General features: G+C 38.9%; 2 protein-coding genes across 4 annotated transcripts; one reads left to right on the forward strand and one right to left on the reverse strand.

Moving 5' to 3' along the window:
* Positions 1-408: 408 nt before the first annotated feature.
* On the reverse strand, positions 409-4,633 carry lamtor2 (late endosomal/lysosomal adaptor, MAPK and MTOR activator 2). The gene is made up of 4 exons (XM_004078369.4): positions 4,420-4,633; positions 3,641-3,803; positions 2,601-2,690; positions 409-685 (listed from the first exon to the last, which is right to left on the reverse strand). Exons 1-4 carry the CDS (start codon positions 4,485-4,487, stop codon positions 629-631), a joined length of 378 nt encoding a protein of 125 aa, XP_004078417.1. The 5' UTR covers positions 4,488-4,633; the 3' UTR covers positions 409-628.
* Positions 4,634-5,086: 453 nt separating this feature from the next.
* LOC101171775 (uncharacterized) lies at positions 5,087-13,332 on the forward strand. 3 transcript variants are annotated; one of them, XM_023964081.2, is made up of 7 exons: positions 5,087-5,357; positions 8,398-8,573; positions 9,485-9,601; positions 10,560-10,616; positions 10,745-10,936; positions 11,949-12,065; positions 13,089-13,332. In XM_023964081.2, exons 2-7 carry the CDS (start codon positions 8,403-8,405, stop codon positions 13,278-13,280), a joined length of 846 nt encoding a protein of 281 aa, XP_023819849.1. In that variant the 5' UTR covers positions 5,087-5,357; positions 8,398-8,402; the 3' UTR covers positions 13,281-13,332. The 3 variants fall into 3 exon arrangements, with proteins under 3 accessions (XP_023819849.1, XP_023819851.1, XP_023819850.1); XM_023964083.2 differs by lacking the exon at positions 13,089-13,332 and adding an exon at positions 12,198-12,566 and having other exon boundaries at positions 5,105-5,357; XM_023964082.2 differs by lacking the exon at positions 13,089-13,332 and adding an exon at positions 12,195-12,566 and having other exon boundaries at positions 5,106-5,357.
* The last annotated feature ends 7,207 nt before the right edge of the window (positions 13,333-20,539 follow it).

A 20,539-nucleotide genomic window follows, 5' to 3' on the forward strand; every position in this document is an offset into this window, starting at 1 on the left:
AACCAGCAACCCCACAGCAGCAGGTTCATGTCACTAACCTGAGTTACTGGGAGGGTGAAGGAGTGAGAGTGAAGTGAATGGAGAGGATGACTGCAGCTCAGAACCAACCGCTGAGGTTATAAACAAAGTGAAAATAAGTCTGAAGTTTTAAAAGGCTCCCTTTGTTTTATTTCTTCTTTTTCATGCTCACCTGTTTTGTTACACCTGTCCTCTAAAGCTGCAGCTGGATTTTCCATGATTCAAGTGAAAAGACTGAATCATGAAATGAAACAAACATGTTTATTGTTTCTCATCTGGAAAATAAAAATCCATCAATTCTTCCTTCAAAGAGCAAAGAGATGTTTTTAAAAAGTATTTCTTGACTTTTAGCTTTTTAAAATCTGGTTTAAAGATAACAGGAAACACGTCCAACTTTTAAACCAACATTTTTATTAACCTTCAAAATAAAAGCATGATAATTGTAAATGCAGAAAAGCACGATTTTCCAAAGTTCTGCCAGAATCCAAAATGATCCGTTTCTGAGCAGCAGGGGGCAGAATGGAGGACATTTTGGAGAGACTCACACCCACACAGATGAAAAGCAGAAAGTTACAGAAGTCCGCAAAGGCCTCAGATCAAGCACTCTTCACTACGATGCCGCCACCTGAGTCAGCGGCTCCTCCAGGTATTGCACCAGCGCCTCCGCCTGCAAGCACACACACGGTCACAGAAGGCGGGTTCAGGTGGGGAACCAGAAGCTCATCCCGGCGGGTGTTCGTATTTCCAACCCGACTTTGAGAGCTGCACAGATCATTGTGCATGAGAGCCAAGGTTAATCTGGGGAATATGGCCTCTTCAAAGACTAAAGATAAAGTTTAAAAGCTTTTAAAAAGAAAGCTTTTCCCTCAATCTGTCATTTTTTCATTGCTCTTTTCCTCTTCTCTGATTGTTCTTCTGCAGGTGTTTGAAAAAGTGATGTCAATCAGGGATTGTAATGTTTCTATTATCATTATTAGGATAAACTGGATTATGAAAAATATAAAAAAAAAACTCAGTAAGGGTGGGTTTATATAAATCTGCTCCTTCCTGCCCCTTTAAAGAATAAATCAAGTTCTACTTGACTGTAGTTAATTATCACTATATGTAATCAATCAAACGTGACCTAAATGCGTCTTTGTTTAATCAATGCATTTCATTCTTTCTGTGATGACCTTGATAAATCAGAGATATTTTAGGACTGACATGCAGGAAACCAGGGTTCGCTTCACAGAGCTGGGAATTAACAAGCAAGCAATTGAATTGGTGAGCAGTAAACACCAGTGAGTGAGGGCCCTTGGGTAAGACCCTTAACGCTACCAGCATGAATGTGCATGAATGATCCCAGTGATGGTCCGAGGGACCGTAGGCGCGAACCAACTATGAATGAAGAGTGAATGAATAATGGACACATTTGAAGCGCTTTGAGTGTCTGGAAAAGCACAGATAAATCCAATCTATTATTATTATTAATTCAATTAAGGCTTGAAATAAACCAATAAGTCAAATCAAAATGAAATTACCGTTATATATATATTTTTAACATTACAGATAAATACTCTACTAGAAGTCGGCACTTCCTGAATGGATCAGGACGTTTTATTGTCGTAAAGCGGAGCAGGAATACGCCACCAGGAGGCGCACAAACACAGTTCGGGAAAGTTAACCAGTTGTTCACAGATTCAGACTTCCTGACACAATAAGTACGGTATATCAAACATTTTATACTGACAGCAAGTGTCTATATTGGCTCATCTTAACTTACCAACGACTTACAAAGACTGTAAATAGTAAATAAATAAAAATTGCTCTTTTTTTCATTCTTTTCAAGAGAATGAAACTGATGGTGGGCTGATAAGGGACCGCCTACAAAGTGCAAGTTCTGGGAAAAATAGACCAAGATAAATAAATACATAATAATAATAATAATAATAATAATAATAATAAAAATACTAACGATTAGTCAATGGTTCTGTTGAAAGTCACAAATACTCATCATAATTATGCTACAACGATGAATTTGGAAATTGATTATTTGATATTATAACAGGGAAATGAATCACATCTGATCAAAAATGTTCAACAGTTCTGAAGATGTTAAGGCTACAGTCACCAAACTTTCTCATAGGGCTAATTAACCTATTTTGACTAGTTAACTATTAACAAGTTTGTACTAGTTTATAGTTAACTATTTTTTCTATTTGATAATTGCATTACTTTTCCTTGATTGTTGAAGATACTTCCCAGAAGTGCTCTGTTTACGTGTAAAATGCTAAAAGAAGCTTAATAAAATTTTAAAAATTTGGAAAATGTTGATCTGTTTATTAAGTTTGTCATTTTTTTTTGGATGTGCTACGACAGTAACAGATCGGAACTCGGTATCGGCAGCAACTCCAAATCCAATAACTTGGAATCGGAATTTGATCTGAAATATGCTTCACTTCCACTAAACTACATAGAGGAGAGTGAATGAATAAACGAGTGAATAAATGTCCTTGGTTGAACTGAACTTGTGGGGTCAGGAATCGGGACTCGTTGAGGAACCACAGCTGATGAAGACCCATGTGAGGAAGCAGCGCCCTCACCTTTGCTTTCAGCATCCCGAAGCCCACCGTCTCTTTGGCGTACATGCAAAGCAGCAGGTTAGCCACATGCGTTATGGCCACTCTCCCTTCCTGAGAAAAAAAAAAAAAGCCTTTTTATTGGTCGAGTCCAAAGACTAAAAGTCACTTTTCTTTACAGGTTGTAACTTCCAATCATAAATCCACTAAGTCAGATGGATTTCTCACAGAACACTGCTTTGCTGTTAGTTTGCGATGCTCAGATTTACGACAGTATTTATGTAAGCCTGACCTTCACTCAGTTCAGCAGCTCTCAGCTAATGTGCAGACATGAATTATTACTGAATAAGGGGCGATGAGGCGCAAATCGAACTGAATCACAGGTTTGAAAGAATGGATCTCAGCTTTTTTTATGCGACCAAATGCAGCAGGTTTCCCCTCCATCTACAGAGCAAGACTCTCCACAAAGCCCCTCCTCCTAAGGCAGAGTGGGGGTTTTACTGTGTGGATTCGCTGATTTTCGGGAATTAAGTTAAACATTTTGCCTCAGAGCTGGAAGTTAGAAATAAGAAAATCATCTGGTTGTTTGCATGAGCGAAGATTATTTATGTATCATGAGAAAAATGATGCAGGACGTTGACACGTTTGACTTGAGCAATGTTTACAAAACTGTAGAGCGGGGCAAAAAAAAATGGGCAAGGAGTACAAGGAGTGTGTGTTTGGTGTCTTCCTGTGGTGCTATTGGTATCAAGAGCCAGCTCCTTCCATATCTGAAGGTTTGCTCAAGTCCCATTATTCATATTTTGTACAACATTAAAAGAGCCATTTGGTCCCGTTTGAAACAGACCAGACTGAACAGGTGCCACCATGTATGCATGCTAAAGCAAAACTACAAACACATTATTTTATTTAAATAATACACATTTTTTCTTTAAAGTCACAATGGAGGGGGAAAAAAAACAGCTGTGATGCCTCAAATTGCAGACCCCTTCAGAGATGTTGGGGCATTCATAGAATCTAACTTCAACAAAAGGGCTGAAGGAAAACAAGGAGAAAGTTCCCACCATGCAGTCCATGAGGATGAACTTGAGTTTGTCCTCGTTGAAGGCCTGGTGGCCGTTCTTGTCGTAGGCGGCCCAGATGTTGCTGGCGATGGCAGCGGTCACTCGAGCGTCTGTGTCGCCGTAACCGGAGTACGCCAGGAGGGAGCCTTCGTTGTTCAGTAGGCTGCTCGCACAGAGAGACGGTTGTTCATTACACACAAAAACAACACAATGATGAAAAGTTACAGTGACAAAGTTTTAAGACAAACGCCATTCCGTTTTCAAACCATGAAAACCAAGTAATTTTGTCAGGAGGTCTCCAGGACAGAAATTGATCGATTGATGCAAAATGGCTAAAACGATGAACAGATCTATATCAAACAGATCTACATCAAACATTACAGATTACTTATTTTCCCACACCACTTTTTAAATGTAAATCGATTTTTTTTGCTTTTTTTCTACCTGATAATGATATTTTGTACCCTGAACAGACTTTCTAAGCAAAAATAAAAACGAACCAAATATATTTTAAAAAGACTCTTATTTTGAAATCAAAATTCAACTGCTTGAAATTCGTGTAAAACTGTATTTGATTTAACAGCGGAAAACAAATCTTGAAAAAATATATTTGTATTTATTGCAATAAATAATGAAAATGTAAAAGTAGTATTAAGTTGGTGAAGTAATAATTATATAAACGTGTCGTTTCAGGGGAGCTTTAAGAGTTCTAAGGAGCTAGACGCAAACAAACCGCTGCTAGCTAGCTGGATGTTAGCCTGCTAGCTCGCGGTACTCACAGGGTGCTCTGGACGCCGTTCGTGTTCGCCTGGCTGAGAACTTGCGTCAGCGCTTTGGGTCGCAACATGGCCGACCTCTCTCAGGAGAAAAAACCCAGAAAAATGATCTGACTGAATAAACACGGGGCTTAAAAAAGAAGAGAGAACTGCTCAATAACAGAGCAAAGTCAGCTGACTCGATTCTTCTTCTGTTTCCTTTTCCGGTACATTTAGAGATGCATCATGGGAATTGCAGTTATATCCAAATACATGTTTCCTATTTATATTTATTATGTTTTTCTTTAAACTTTATTTTTAAATTTTTAATTATTCCTGATTTTTTCACAAATCTTTTTGTTTTAAATTACTTTCCCATGTAGTCTGTAAACATTTTTGAGAACTGGAATATGGCCATTCATTCATCTTCCTCCGTTTTGTCCATTTCTGGGTCACGGGGCTGCTGGAGCCTATCCCGGCCACTTGTGGGTGAAGGCAGGGGACACCCTGGACAGATTGCCAGTCTGTCGCAGGGCCACAATCACACTCCCATTCACACTCACACCTATTAGAGCTGCTAGAATATGACCAGTTCTTTGGAAATGTATCATGGGAAATATAGTTTGCTTCAGTGAACGACGAAAACTTCACCTCCTTGATTCATCTCCTTTGTCATATTTAGAGTTTTTATCTCAAAGATTTTATGCTTCAAAGAAGTGTACTTTTTATTCTACTTCAACCAAAGAAGTGTTATTTAAATCTTTTGACACTCCTCCTTACAGTAAAGGTTAGTCTGCTTTGAGGTTTTTATTGTCTGCTGGCTTCCTGGTGGGAGGACATGTTTGCGCAAAGTGTTTGGCAGAATCGTTTCCCTCCTGCCCTTTGGACATCAGAAAAAGTGATCGGGCCGAGGATATTATTGTTTTTTTTTTGTCTGTAAGAAGAGGATTTTGTTCTAAGAGGTAAATCTGTTGTGTTTGAGTGGACACACTTATAAAAAAGACACAAACCAATCATTTGTATAAACAAAAGTTGATTTGATTCCATGCTGTAACTGCTATGGTACATGAGTGCATGGTTAATATGTATTCTCTGATATGTGTTTTGGTAAAATTATAGTCACACAAGTGCATCCGTTTACAGTTTTGTTTATACCGTCAACCATTGAAAGCTACAGACGTGGTGTAAAATCAGAGAGGATGTAGTCTCATTTTGGCAGAAGGAAATAAACACATTTCCTTCTAGATATGTGACAAAAAAGTTAACTCTTTAAATTTATAGTAAAACTCTTTGAGGTCATTCTGACACCTCTGAAGTTTAGATGAAAGGTCAAAAAATCAGTTTTTTCTATTCTAGTCTCTGCAACTGAAAGGACAAATGATGATGACGAATAAAAGTGTCTTTTGGAGAAAAGAAATTACAAAAAAAATCTAATCAGTATGTACAGTGTGGCTGCAAGAAAGGCTAAATATCACCAATTTTAAAAAGAGTATGAATTTGCAAAACTTTGAGTGAATACTAATACACCTTTATAAAATGGCAGAAAATACATTTTATTTCATTATCAGAACATTAACCCTTGTGCTATCATAGGCACTTTAACACAGAGAGTTAGGTCATGTAGACCCACTAGAAGTGCTCTGAACCTTTTTTCTTCAATGATTTGTGATCTTCACTGGTGTCCATGGATTACATGAAATCTTTCCACCTTTATCCACCTTTGTCATGGCAGGGAGAACACGTCAATGTAAGGGTGGGGTCATCTAAGATAACACAAGGGTTAAGGCCATGTCACACATTTTGCTTAAGTTCTGTCTTTTGTGAAACATATGTGATAAACGTAATTCATTCATTTGTCAATGGGCACAGATCTGTAGAGGATTTCGGCCAACGACTCTTTGCGTGAGTCTGGTTTTGAGCGGTTTTGAAATTTTGCAGTTTATGCGTAGTTTACATAGCTTAAGGCCTGTTCACACCGGGACAAATTTCGTCGGCGAATTTAACGCCTCGTGACTAAACAAAGGGCACCAATGAGAGTGTGCACACCGACGCGAAAAAACGCCACGCGTCAAAGCGTAAAAAAAAAAAGCGCCTCGGGTTCGTTTTTTTTTTTCGACGCGTCGCGTCGAAATCTACTGGACCAATGAGAATGGCGCTTTTGCACACGTGTCTGGAGCTTCTGAAGTGACAGTAAAACACAACTTGGGGGCGCTCAAACACAAAACTGCCTTGCTGAGCACACATACCAGCGAAGAAGATAGACGCCAAATAGCGTCTACACTGCCACGAAGAAATAATGACGGACATTCTAAAATATCCCCGAACCAAGCACCAGTTGGAGCTACTGGTGCTTGAAATATTCATGTTTTCTTTGTTTGATTCTGACAATCGCGTAAATACTTGCTCTCTTCTTCTGAGTGAAAAGCGACTTTAAGAAGCATAAAGTTGCGCAGCGCCACCTTGTGTACAGGAGTATTTCTGTTTACATTAAGCGCCATCTAACGTCAGGGAATGAAATTGCATGTTGGCTCGGCTCATTGTCAGCGAAAATCGCCTGGGTGTGAACACAAAAAACATGGCGAAAAACGCTGGCGAATAACGCCTGGCGAATATTCGTCCCGGTGTGTACGGGCCTTTACACACAATTATTAAGTAAATCTTAAGCAATTGTGTGAGATTTATGCGAGTCGCATACACATTTTTGACTTTCCATGACCGTTCCACGTATGTGTAACAGACGTTTCATGCATATACTGTTGATGTAAACCTTTAACTTTGCGTATACGGCGCACATATCATGTTCAAATTACGTAAATTCATGTTCTATGTAGATTTACGTGTTCTTTGCGTGGTTTATTCTTACATCTTCCATTGTACATCTGTGGTTCATTTGTACATCTGTGAAAATTTCATGTAAAGACGTATATTCACATATGAACAATTTTCACCTGTGCACAAAATGTACGTAGTGGCTGTGTGACACAGACTGCGAACAAGTTGCTTTACCAAAGCAAATTCATGGTGCTTTTCTTTAGATAAATTATGGAATATTTTTTCAACACAGTATTGTTTGGTTTGTTAACAGGATATTTTTTATTAAAAAAAAAAACAAAGCTGAAAGGTGCCTTAACCAGTAAGCATGATTAAGAAAATAAAGTGCTACACATTTCCAAAACTGCTTTATTGAACTATATGATGATGATGATAGATTAAAAGATCAAAGAAACAAATTTGCCTATTTCAGGTTAAACTGAGCATCATTGAGCTGTGGAACAACATCTGCCGCCTCACTGAAGAGTAAACATCTACTATGAGACGGTTCTCATTAGATCTTATTAGAGAGCTGCTAAATGAGGCGTTTTGTGGTGCACTGCCAACTAGTGGTTAACTGTATATGAGAACTGGATTGAGTGACCCCTCTCCCTGTTGTTCCAAACAGGAAGTGTTTGGAACCTAAATCCCATAAACTTCTTTAGACTTCTCAGTCAATCTATTGGTCAGAAGGACTTCTGATAAACTTTGATAATCCTATTTTTGTCTTGATACATTTTCTATTGTTAAAGGTATTCAAATTATAGATGCCTCAAGCAAAGTAAGGGGAGCCTGCTGGCACCCATGTCGAACGTTTAAAACGTTTGATTGACATGTTTTGTGTAGTCCACTTTAAAATGGTAGAGGTGTGACCTCCCAACATTACTAAGTCCTGATTTCAGAGAGTGGTTGCCATAGAAACGTTGACTCCGCTCAATTTGAACAAATCACAGCTCAACTCACAACATCTGGCTCCAACATGGATAGCACAGGCCAGGAAGTGAACTATTTTCTATGAGTGACGTCACGCTCACTCATTCCAGTTCTCACATACAATCAATGGGTTAAAGTGGAACACAAAAGTAAGACGCTGAGCTAAATGTTTGCTTAAAATTTGTTTTTTAAACATTGTTACTGACCAATAAAATATCGCAATTTTTCACATAATTGATATTTTTCCTACATCCGCAGACAGGATGTCTGTGATGATGACCAAAGGTGAAGGGGTCACAGTGATCACCCTGAACTCCGACCCCAGCAGTTCCTGCCCCCCCATCTGCCAGATCCTCAAAGGTCTTTGCTACAGCCCGGCGTTGTGCTCTGTGTCTCAGCCGCTGAAGAAGAAAGCGTCTCTGTCCATCCTTGGGGTGAGTCCTGGTTTGTTTTACTCTAATGTAAAAACGACAAAGTGACATCACAGCCAACAACACTGTCAGAAGTCAGAGCTCTGTCTCCCTCTCTGGTCACCAGTGGGAACCATCTCCAGAGTTCTAACCACACTTCCTGGATGCCACACACCCGACTCTCATTCACTCATCAACCACAGCATAGTTAAGCTCTGCCCTGAGCCTCACTCAGTGAGAAGTATCGTTTGTGCTGCTCTGCCTTCCTTACCGAGCGTTGTAGTTGGACCGGATCCTCTGTCTCCTGACCCGGTTTCTGACTCTGTTTGCCTGCCGCCTGCCCCGACTCTCGCCTGGATCCTGACTACCCTGTCTCTCCTCGGATTATCTCATATCTGCCTGACCATGATTTAGCTTCGTGGACTTTTAGCTGAGCTAATAAACCTGCTGCATTTGGATCCAGCTGTCTGCCTGTTCTTGTGACAAACACACACGTGATGTCAGCAGAAACTGATCAGTCCATCATTCCAGTCCAATGTGTGGAAACACTGAATTTAGCAAAGTCATGTGACCATACAGTGTGCTAGAACGTTCTAACAATGTTCCTTTTGGATTCTATGGATGTGGAAAAACAACAGTGGGCTGAACTTTAGGAGAATGTTTTGCAGTTTGTCACAAACTGTTCTAGAGTCCTATTTGACATTTAAAGTTCTGGTTAATGAAGCTAAACCTACAAAAACTGTGAAGTTTTCAGTCATATTTGTGCCTTCATAATTTGGAGTAATAACACATTCTTCAGGAAGACCTTATCTTAATCTGGATATTTTCTATTATTTTAGATGTTTTGTTTGTGATGTTTGAAATCCATGACAGAAAACTGCAAACAACACGATGAGGTTTTTGCAGAACACTGAGTTCCTGTGTCTCTCTTACAGGCTATGCAGATTATGATTGGGCTCCTTAACATCGGCCCTGGATTAATCCTCCGCACGAGTCAGCTCACTGCGTGGTATCTAAATATGACAGAGTTTCCTATTTGGTTGGGAGCTTTGGTAAGATACCTGCATAACAACTGGATTTCATTCATGAACTGAAGAATGCTGAAAGCAAAATCCCAGAACTTAATTCCTCATCTGAAGGAGTTGACGTGAGAATGCGTGGTTGCTATGGTGACAACGCTGTAAACAATTGATGCTGAACATTGTGCAAGTTAAAGACAAAATTAGATGAATAATGGATTTGATAATGAAATATGACAGACAAAAGAAAAAAACAAGACATGTAGATATTTGAGAAGAAACTCAACATTACTGCAAATCCTAAATCAATCAATAAATGACCAGAATAAATTGTAAACCAGCTCTAATGACACAAAAAAGTTCAAAAGGTCAAATTATGATAAAATAAATCTTTAGTTTAGCTATTAAAGAAGGTAGGAAGTACAAGAACCTAAAAAAGTCTGATTTTACTGCCAAGAAGGAGGTACAGGATAAAAAATAAAATGCTGTATTATTTGTTAATTGATAATGGAGTTATAAACAATAAAACAAAAAAAAAAGCTAAGATTGTTAAATTTACAAGAAGAATATTTTAAATAGCACTTTTAAAGCCAGTTGATCTCAAACGTATGATGCAGGACTTCTGAAAGGACTATAAATTAGGATGAAGAATGACAGAAAATGGCTAGGGCTCAGGGTTATATGCATAACTTGTATGTTATGTATTATACTGATCATTGATGACAATGCTAAGTGCTAATATTTATTTGAAGCAGATCCTTTATTTTGATTCAAATTCTAAATAAGTTATGGTTATAAACAGTTATGCATTATAATGGATACATATAAAAATGAAATATGCATGAAAGCCAAAAGATACCGTGAAGTGATGAAGGTGAAATAAAAAATAAAACAATAATTTAAAATTTGTATAAATTCAGAATTAGAAAATATGCTAGCATATTCATTTTAAACACCACAGGACATGATGAACCTTTCCTTTTTTTTCTAGTTCATTGCATTTGGCTTCATGTGCATTTTATCGGAGAGGTTTCCAAGTCGGTGTTTGGTGAGCAGTTTTCTACTTTCTTAGTTATTTATTCTTTTCAAATTGGGAGCAAAAAAAGCTCTGCATGTCTTCACTAAAGCAGTACCGTGTTTCATGTTCAACTGTGTAAACCCGTTTTGGGTTCACAGGTGGTCCTTAACGTCATCGTGAGCGTAGCAGGAGTTGCTTTGTCCATCACAGCCATCGTTCTCTACAGCATCTACATAGCAACCATGGAACCCTGGGGCTGCGACTATGGGTACTATCGCTACCCAACCCCTGCCACAGTGACCCAAACACCGCTGCAGGAGAAGTGTAACGAGATCCAACAGCTGACACTGGTCAGTTATGCAGCTGGACGTCTTTCATTTTCTACTAACCTCCTTTCTACCTTTAAACCCGGGCTGTCAAACTCCAATTACCCCAGGGGCACTGGAGACAGAGTCTGGGGCCACATCAGGAATTTAAAGCAAGACATTTACTGAGGTCTCAAGCCTAAATTTGAAAGATGTCCTTATTTCTATAGACCCTGAGGTGTTATGTAAATGAATGGAGCTCATAAACAGATTATTTGTTTACCTTCTTGAGCTTTATGGTTATAGTTGTAACCGCAAGTTCAGGAGCTCCGTTTGAAGCACCAGGAGGTACAGCGGTCCCTCGCTATAACATGCTTCATCTTGTTGTTTTGCTGTTATTTTTAATGCAACTTTCCATGCTTTTTTTCTTTTTCTTGTTTTATACAGCAGATTTATTCTGCAACCTGACTGGCTGCCGACCTTGTCAATCAATCCTCTCCGTGCTGTGTCCCCAGTGTACAATGAGTACCGTTTGCCAAATTTACATAAATGTTCAATCACGATCGCATCTTTGTATCCATTCTATAATACTGGATTTAGTTTTCTATGAAGGTTCTTGAGAGTTGAAAAACAAGAGAAAAACATCTATTATTATTGTAAAACGTAAAGAGGAAACTTTGCACATTTTACTCATAGTGGGTTGTTTTAAAAAAAACTTAACTTCCTCAAAAAAGCAAGGATCCACCGTACATGAGGACTGGAGCGAGTGACGTCACCCCCAGAAAATGGTTTACTCCGGCCAAATGAAGGCAATTCTGTCGCCCATTTTTCTGACTGCGCATGCTGCCATGTTGGAGCAAGACATGGTCAGTGATCAGTCATTGGTCAGAGTCAACATTTCTAGGGCAACCACTCTCATCAATCAGGAGTGAGGTTGTTGGAAGGCTGCACCCCTACCACTAACTTTCCCTGAAATTGAAAGCAAACTAGCCTTCATTTGACCCATAAAACCCCAGAAGTTCTTAGGACATCTTGTGGGCTACTGTGATTTGTCCAGGTCCTCCTGAGGGGCTTGAACGGGGTGCTGATCGTGTTGTCGGTCCTGGAGCTCTGTGTGGTCATCAGCGCCGCCATCCTGGGGATCAAAGCTCTGAGGAGCAACAAACAAAACAAGGTGAGGCACAAAAAATGAGCCAACGACAACTTTTTTAGGAGCTTTTATTGTGAAAGCAGGAAGCCCAGATCTTGAGGTGTTTGAGAAGATCTGATGGAAGAATCTAAATCCTCTTCTCTGCTTTTCCAGCAGGTTTCTGCTCCTTTACAGATTTGAGAAGGAACAGAACATGACCAGCCTGATCTCTGCTGTTCAATCTGATTAAATGTGTTGGACAGAAATATGAAGTCAGATGCAAACCCCTGTCACTGCAGTTTAAAAAGAGACCCTCAGAAGGAATTTCTATATTTTTAACATATATGTGCATGTAAATGCAATTTTGGCTCAAATTTCTTTTTGCATACTTTTACATACTTTGAATGATAACTTTATTCTCACATTTCTGGAAAAAAGGAAGTTTTAAGATGAAAAATTAAAATTGCTATTCTTTCATTTCTTCTAATGACTGCAATGACTTTGATGTTTCGTGTGCTGGATTGAATAAAACTGTACTTACTGCCATCCTGTTTGTTTTTCTGTTTGTCTACAAGGTTTTGTTTGTATAAAAATGATTTTTGTCCAGTATTTTAATGAGTTCAACAGTTACAGGAAACCTGACCAGGGTGTAGCCCGCCTCCGGCCTTCGGTGTTGGGGTTAGGCTGTGCTCAAGCGGACATCCGCCCCTCACAAATGCTAATGTGTCTAAGAAGACTCTCGTTCTTCCAGGTGGATTCCATCATAGTAGTAGTTTTAGGGGTTGTCATCTGGACTTAGTTTTTAAAATCTAAGTCCAGATGACAACCCCTAAACCTAGTACTATAAAATGCAAAGGTGGGATCAAATCTATCTTTGGTTACTTCTCTCCTCAGCATCAAACTCTGTGGCACGCACTCTGTAGATAAGGTTATTTGGAAATTCACAGTTTTATCTTTAATCCCTTAGGACTTGTTTCTTTAACATAAATTCATGCATGTTCTAGCCTCTAGTGATCCTTGTTTGATTACCTCTTACACCTCGCCTCACGACTCTTTGTCCTGTTCCAGGAATATCCTAGTCCACGAGTGGACGGTCAAGCGGACGCGCCGAGCAGATTTCCATCCACACTCACCTCCTTCAGTGGAGCGCTGTTGGAGTCCACGCCAACTCTCAAGCCACAGTCGGTCCCTCAAGCTACGTTTCCAGTCCTCGTCTCGTCTCGGATCCACGGACCCCCTCCAGCCACGTCGCCTCCCTAACGCATCAAGACAACATCACCAGCTGAACTAATAAACCCATTACTTACCACTACTCACCTCTTGTCATCCTTCCGGGTTCCAGCATCTGGGTCTGCCGAGCCTAGTCAGTCATGATATTTTATCTTTTAATATGTTATAAACCAAAATAAATATTGATACTAGCGGCCTTTGGCGGCAGCGACACCATCACAACATCAACCTAATATTACTAAAAAAGGAGAGTAATGTCAGATCTATCCAGCCGTACAGTTTAGATCCAGATTCCAGCTCAGACGAGGAAAACAAAGACGTACACGGATCTATTTGTCTGCAGGTGGATGCATCAGCTGACTTAACTAAAAAAAAGATTTATCTTAACTGAAGCAAATAATTAAGATAGATCAATGTAAAAAAGTTTCTCTTTCCAACATCCATACGTGGTCTTACCATCCCATAGGAAAAACCTGTTGCTCATATGTTGCTTGATCTCATCTCTTGAGATCAGTTTGAGCGTCTCATATTCGTATCATTCTGTGATCATTTGCTTCTTAACTCTTGCTCCTAAGGGTCCCTTAGGAGCAAGAGTTAAGCTATAATGAGAAAAGACATCACTGAGACAAATGAGGTTGAGTTGAGACAACGGTTTGAGCAATAATTAAGAAGTGGGAGAGACGAATCTAAGACGCTCATGAGACAAATCTGAGAAGAATGAGTCCTAAAAGAGATCTCATCATTGTCTGTCTGATGTCTCTTTCATGCCTAAGTCATTTCTCTTAAATGTCTTACCAAAGCCGTTAATGAGAATGATATTTGAGATATATTTGAGAAAGAAAAGAGAATTTAGTTTTATAGCAGTGGTCGCCAATCCTGGTCCTCAAGGGCCACCATCCAGTAGGGTTTAGATGTTTCTTTGCTCCCCAGATGTGAATCAACAGGTGATTAACCACATCCTGCAGAACTTGAGGAGGCAATTCAACCACTGCAGCAGATCTGCTGGAGCAGGAAAACAGCTAAAACATCCAGAACAGTGACCTTCAAGGACCAGGATGGGAGACCACTGATATACAGTAACAGTAAAAACAATACTAAAAATGTAAAAGCTTTACACTTTATTTGGGCAGCACCATCATCAGTACAGCATTTGAATTGTGGTAGCAGTATTAAACACTTTTTAAAATATTAAATGCATTAAGTACATGAACCGTGGCGTACTAAATGTGGCTGACATGATGGTAAAGAAAACTTCCTGATTTTAAACAACAAACACACTGACAGCACTGCTGAGGTACAAGGAAAAAAACAAGATTATGTAACCACGTAAAAAAGTACCTGATAAAAACATTCTCTGAAACTTGCAGACTATCAAATCCATGAACCAATTTGAGAACCAAATTAAGATAAAAAATAAGAAAAAAGATGGAAGAGAAACCAGTCCGCATACTGTAGATCATAGCAGTGGCCTTAGAACCTGCTCTGCCCTACATTTGCTGACAACGGCTTTCTTGAGCTTGGCCTCTTCAATTTGTTCCCAACCAGGTAGAGTGGCACATCACAGGACATCAGCTGTAAGACAAGAACATTAAAATCTGGCATGAGTAAATTGATAATAGACCGCACATAACAAACAAAGATAACACTTCAAGCTAGAAGCAAACTGTAGTTTTATAAAAGCAGCTGCATAATGCTACCACAAGATTACGTTTCTGTCATCCCTAAAAGCAGCCACACGTCGCTTGAGAGGACATCTGTTTCAGTTAAAAGAATTAAAATGCAGCATTCTATGGGCATTAAATATTTAACAAATAAGGTTCAAATCTGTTTCATTTCATTTTTCATGATACAGTCCAGATCAAACATTTAAGAAATGATCAAGTCTCATTTTGCATGGTTGGCTCTTAACAAGGGAAAAATAATACCCATGTCTTAATTGGGACGCTGAGGGCTGATCGTGTCAGACGGCAAACTGTGGAAGAAGGTATTTCAACACATATATTGTGTTGTGTTATATATATAATTAAGAAGTTTATGGTCAATATTTTTTGGATTGTTCAGAATATTTCCATTAGTTTTTTAAATTAGAGCACTTTGGCTTAGGCCTTTGTTCTGTTTGAGACTGAAGAATTACCATTTAGTGGTACAAAAGTAAAGGTTGGAAAAAAGTCTGTTACACTAAGAAAACTTCATAAAGCCACCCTTTAAATTGTATTTTATATTTCTTTTACTGTGACACAATCTTGCTATTTAAATCAAATTACCCCAAAATAAGGATTTTTCACAGCTAAATTTTAGGTTAGCCAGGGCTGCTCATTCCTGGTCCTTGGGATCCATCACCCTGCCTGTTTTCTAGATCTCCAAGCCCTGCTAGCTGTTGATCAGCTCAACCAGACGTCTCCACATTCTGACTGAATGAACACACCTGGTCCAGCTAATCATCAGCAAGCAATTCAGGGAGAGTTGGAAAACAGGCAGGGTGGTAGATCTCAAGGACCAGGGATGAGCAGCCCTGAGTTAGATTAATACAAGATTAATTAGAATAATTAACTGCAGGTCATGATTAACTAACCACACCCAAAAATGAATCGCATGACAGCACTCATAAATATGTACCTTTGCAGAAACTCCAGGGTTGAAGCCAGCTCAGTTGGATAATGACTGTTAAAGCAGAAGTAGCTTCTGAACATCAGGCACAGTGCTGCAATGTTGTTGTGTACGATGGAGCGGTTCCAAATGAGCATGAACCTCCTTGGGGAAAAGCAAGACTGTCCTAAAGACAGAACAATGGATGAAGTAAACATGTCACTCATGTACAGTGTACAAAGACAAAACCTTTAGAATAATTTAACATTTGAAACTTTACTTACCACATAAATAACAGTTGGAGTCAACGGCACCTGCTGCAGCTGGACCTCGTCTCCATCTTCTACAAGAACATGGCATCCTCCTCAAAGTAGCAGAGCAGAAGAAAGAGCATCTCTTTAACATCTCATCTCTTCTGAGCAGCCACTCTGCTCTCCCCGCATCATCTGCAGCCTTTTAGAGTCTGGAAAACCGTCTTGCTTTCATCATTTCTGCAAAAAGAGTGCAAACCATTTCCTTCCTTAGTCTTGGGCCAGGTCTCTTTCCCCTCTGCACAAATTCCTCAGAAAACTTACTCCATGGAATTTCAAAGCTGTCCTCCCAGTCAATGTATGTACAGTCCTCAGCTTCTGGAAGATGTGGATGACGAACACCTCGGTGACAATAACAAAAGTGATGATGATTGTGTTGGTGAGGTCTCAACAGATGACGATGTGCTGTTCTCTGGCGTTTGGTCTGCAACAAAAAACAAACAAACAGTATAAGTGTATTAAGTTTACACTGTACTGTCAGTGTGTTACCCATTCATATTCATATCCACTTCCGTGCATTACAAAAACTCATTTGTAATGTTTGAGACTCACATTTCAATTTCCAGAAAGCAAGACGTTTCCGGGCTTGAACAGGTCTCAAAGCTGGCAGCAAGTCAGCCTCTTCTATGAATCGTAGATCCTCATACAACTCCATTTATTCCAATGGACTGCAAGTGTTCTTCCAGGATGTCTTTTGTGGCTCTCGTAGGACCTCCATAATGGCAGTGTGGAGAAACATGGGTTCTGATTCACTTATTTTCACGTGTAGAATTTAGATCACCTTGAATCAGAGAGGGGGAAAAAAAACGTGTATACACATTTTATACAGCACAAATTAAGATCTGGATAGGTTTTTAAATATGATTTATATGATTCACTAAAATCCTTGTACATATCAGTGTTGACATTTGTTGGCTTAGCTACATCTGTGCTCTCTAAACATCTCCACCACTGACAGAGGGCTGAGAACATGTTTCCCTAATATGCATACTTAAATTTTCAGATTAGGATTTCTAGACATGTGAGCAGTTAATGATGACTTCACTTTAAACACATGTCCATAACCAGTTTCAAAAGATGACGTCACGTGCCAGGCCAAACGTCTGCAAGATGATCTTTCAAACAAGAAAAGGCCTTTAGCGTAAAAATGCATTGAAACTGCACATTTTGAAGTTTGCAATAATGGAAATGGTCTGTGGTGTCGTCACACTGTGAATGGACGAACCCTGCAGACCCTTAACTGAAGAGCAAAATGTCTTCCAACAGTTACTTAGCACTCACGCGTTTGGAAAAATATCGAGGCTCATTCCTGTAAACTCTGCACCGCAAATAACACTTCAATATGTCTATTTTTTTATTACAAAAAGTACAAGTTATCCTTTTTAAAATTTAATAATTACTTATACAGCCACAGCCACCGCGAGTAGCCCAGACGTCTGCAGTACTGGCGGAGCTAGCTTAAAACACCTTTAGCATTCAACTGAGTTCAGAGTTGGAGGAAAGAAATCGCAAACTTACCGTGCAAACTTCAAAGATTTTACTTGAATCTTTTCTAGACAAGCAAAAAAAAAGTTGGAGATTCATCCCACGGATTGTTAAAACGCAGAAAAAATACGATAAACGGTCGTCAAAAGTCTCTCGTTCTCTGCACTTCTCCCGCTTGCAGATTCCGGCCCGTTGGTGACGTCAACCACAGAGTTTTCCCTCCCACTGTGATCAACCAATCAGAAATCTGTGTCAAGTGAGGCTGTGATACAGTTTAAAATTCAAATCGGGTTACTCCAGGCTTCTGTTTGTTCAATATGATGCAGACTAAGATCAAGAAAAAAGAAAATATTTTCAGCTTGTAAGGCTGCATGAAGGGGGATTTTTAAAGACAAAGATAAATTAACTCAAACTGAACCCCATAAATCTGTACCGCCCTAAAGTTGATTTATTAATTTGATTATTTTTATTTATGTATTTTATTTGTTTGTTTCAAATCTATTGTTTGTTCACTTTAAGGTGATCCAAATTTGATCCCAAATGTCCTTTATTTAGTTCAGACATCAATGTGTTAAATGTTTTATACCCACCAATATATAAGTGTGCGTATATGCACTTATGCGTGTATGCATGTGTGCCAGTACATGCGTGTGTTTGTGTTTAACTAAACCTAGCATCATTAACCCAACATACATTCTTCATTTATGTTTATCTAAGCAGTCAAAAGAAAAGTTTATTAAATCGACACTGCAACGTTGTCTTGAAATTTCATGTTTTTTAAAAAGTTTCAAAAATATGTCTTTTGAGGACATGACCGTCTTAATGATTTAACTTTTTTTCTCTTGAAATTGTAATTGAGTTATATAAATGTGTAAGCAATAGACAACTTTTTTAAGTTGAACATAAAATAAATAAATAAATAAATATTATTTTCTAGAGATGAACTATAATGGTGTCATCCTGAGACTCATTTTAGGGCTTGTACTACTCTCATTTTTCTTTTTGCTGAGACAATTAAAAAAAAGGCTAAAACAAGATCTAAATTATTGAGCAACGAGAGACAGAACCATTGATGTCTTTCACTGAGACATAACTGAGATAGGAATTTGAAGTAAGGATATCCAATTGAGACATACTTGAGCGCAACATAATATGGCTCATTTTTCTCTTAATTGAGATCTGGAGAAGAGACAGTTGTGAGAGAATTTTGAGATCTCAAACAGTGCTCAATGTGAGACTTATTTCTCAGGAGAAATGTTTGAGAAGAATGAGAAAAGCAGTTTAGTCTCAAACAGTTCTCATTTATGTCTAGGAGACGTAAATGTGACAGAAACGAGATCTCATCTTCAGTTTTGCTTTGCTATGGGATCCTCTCATGGTAAAAAAGTATTATCTGAGCTTCTTCATCCACTAAATCATCTTCAAATGGACACGTCATGCTGCTTCACCTCTCTGAAACAAAGTAACCTTCAACTAAACCTGCTCCAGACCAGGTTATGTTCAGAGCATGAGTTGCCATGGCAACTTGACATACCCTGAAACATACCTCCATTTCTGGAACTGAAAGCTGAGGTTATCCGCCTCTTAGCCTCAAACTTACAGCGGTAACTAGCATAACCTGCCTTCTGGAATACCCCCCAGACTTAAGTCTGTATTAAAGGACATCCCCACTAAAAACACCTCCCCCTGTTACTGCGTGATTCTCCGGTAAATCATCTGCTGATATTTGTGTTGATTTTGGTTCCTGGGCCTAAACTATTTTGATGCTCCTCCTTACAGTAAAGGTGCATCTGCTATGAGGTTTTTCTTGTCTGCTGGCTTCCTGGTAGGAGGACATGTTTGCGCAAAGTGTTTGGCAGAATCGTTTCCCTCCTGCCCTTTGGACATCAGAAAAAGTGATCGGGCCGAGGATATTATTGTTTTTTTGTCTGTAAGAAGAGGATTTTGTTCTAAGAGGTAAATCTGTTATATTTGAGTGGACACACGCATAAAAAAAGACACAAACCAATCATTTATAACAACATTGATTTTATTCAATGTTTTAACTGCTATGGTACATGAGTGCATGGTTAATTTGTATTCTCTGATATGTGTTTTGGTAAAATTATACTCACAAAAGTCAAAAGTGCATCTTTTTTACAGCTATGTTTATACCGTCAACCATTGAAAGCTACAGACGTGATGTAAAAACAGAGAGGATGTAGTTTCATTTTGGCAGAAGGAAATAAACACATTTCCTTCTTGATATGTGACAGAAAATGTTAACTCTTTAAATTTATATTAAAACTCTTTATAACCTTTGTACTGTCCTATGGGGTCCAGATGACCCGATCCTTACATTGACGTGTTCTCCCTACCATGACAAAGGTGGATAGAGGTGAAGAGGATTTCATGTAATCCATGGACACCAGTGAAGATCACAAATCATTGAACAAAAAAGGTTCAGCGCTCTGTCTTTAACATTAAAGTGTCTATGATAGTAAAATGTCATTCTGACACCTCTGAAGTTTAGATGAAAAGTTAAAAAATATGTTTTTCTATTCTAGTCTCTGCAGCTGAAATGACAAATGATGATGAATAAAAGTGTCTTTTGGAGAAAAAAGCTTACAATAAAAATCTAATCAGTATGTACAGTGTGACTGCAAGAAAGGATAAATATAACCACTTTTAAAAAGAGTATGAATTTGAAAAGCTTTGTGTGAATACTAATAAATCTTTATAAAATGGCAGAAAACACATTTAATTGAATTATCAGAACATTAGGGCCATGTTACACAGCCACTATACATACATTTTGCTAAATTTCTGTCTTCAGTGAGACATGAATGATAAACGTAATTCCTTCATTCGTCGATGGGCACAGATGTCTGTGGAGGATTTCAGCCAACGACTCTTTACGTGAAGCAG

Source organism: Oryzias latipes, chromosome 16, assembly GCF_053564925.1.
Source record: "Oryzias latipes strain Hd-rR chromosome 16, Olatipes_Hd-rR_3.1".
Taxonomy (NCBI): domain Eukaryota; kingdom Metazoa; phylum Chordata; class Actinopteri; order Beloniformes; family Adrianichthyidae; genus Oryzias; species Oryzias latipes.

Bases quoted from the DNA above. Each gene is read 5' to 3' on its own strand.
- lamtor2 (XM_004078369.4), bottom strand. From the start codon at position 4,487: ATGTTGCGACCCAAAGCGCTGACGCAAGTTCTCAGCCAGGCGAACACG. The intron at 3,804-4,419 runs GTGAGTACCGCG...CTGTGCGAGCAG, and splicing joins AACGGCGTCCAGAGCACCCT to CCTACTGAACAACGAAGGCT. The intron at 686-2,600 runs GTGAGGGCGCTG...GTGTGCTTGCAG, and splicing joins TCGGGATGCTGAAAGCAAAG to GCGGAGGCGCTGGTGCAATA.
- LOC101171775 (XM_023964081.2), top strand. From the start codon at position 8,403: ATGTCTGTGATGATGACCAAAGGTGAAGGGGTCACAGTGATCACCCTG. The intron at 8,574-9,484 runs GTGAGTCCTGGT...TCTCTCTTACAG, and splicing joins CGTCTCTGTCCATCCTTGGG to GCTATGCAGATTATGATTGG. The intron at 9,602-10,559 runs GTAAGATACCTG...TTTTTTTTCTAG, and splicing joins CTATTTGGTTGGGAGCTTTG to TTCATTGCATTTGGCTTCAT.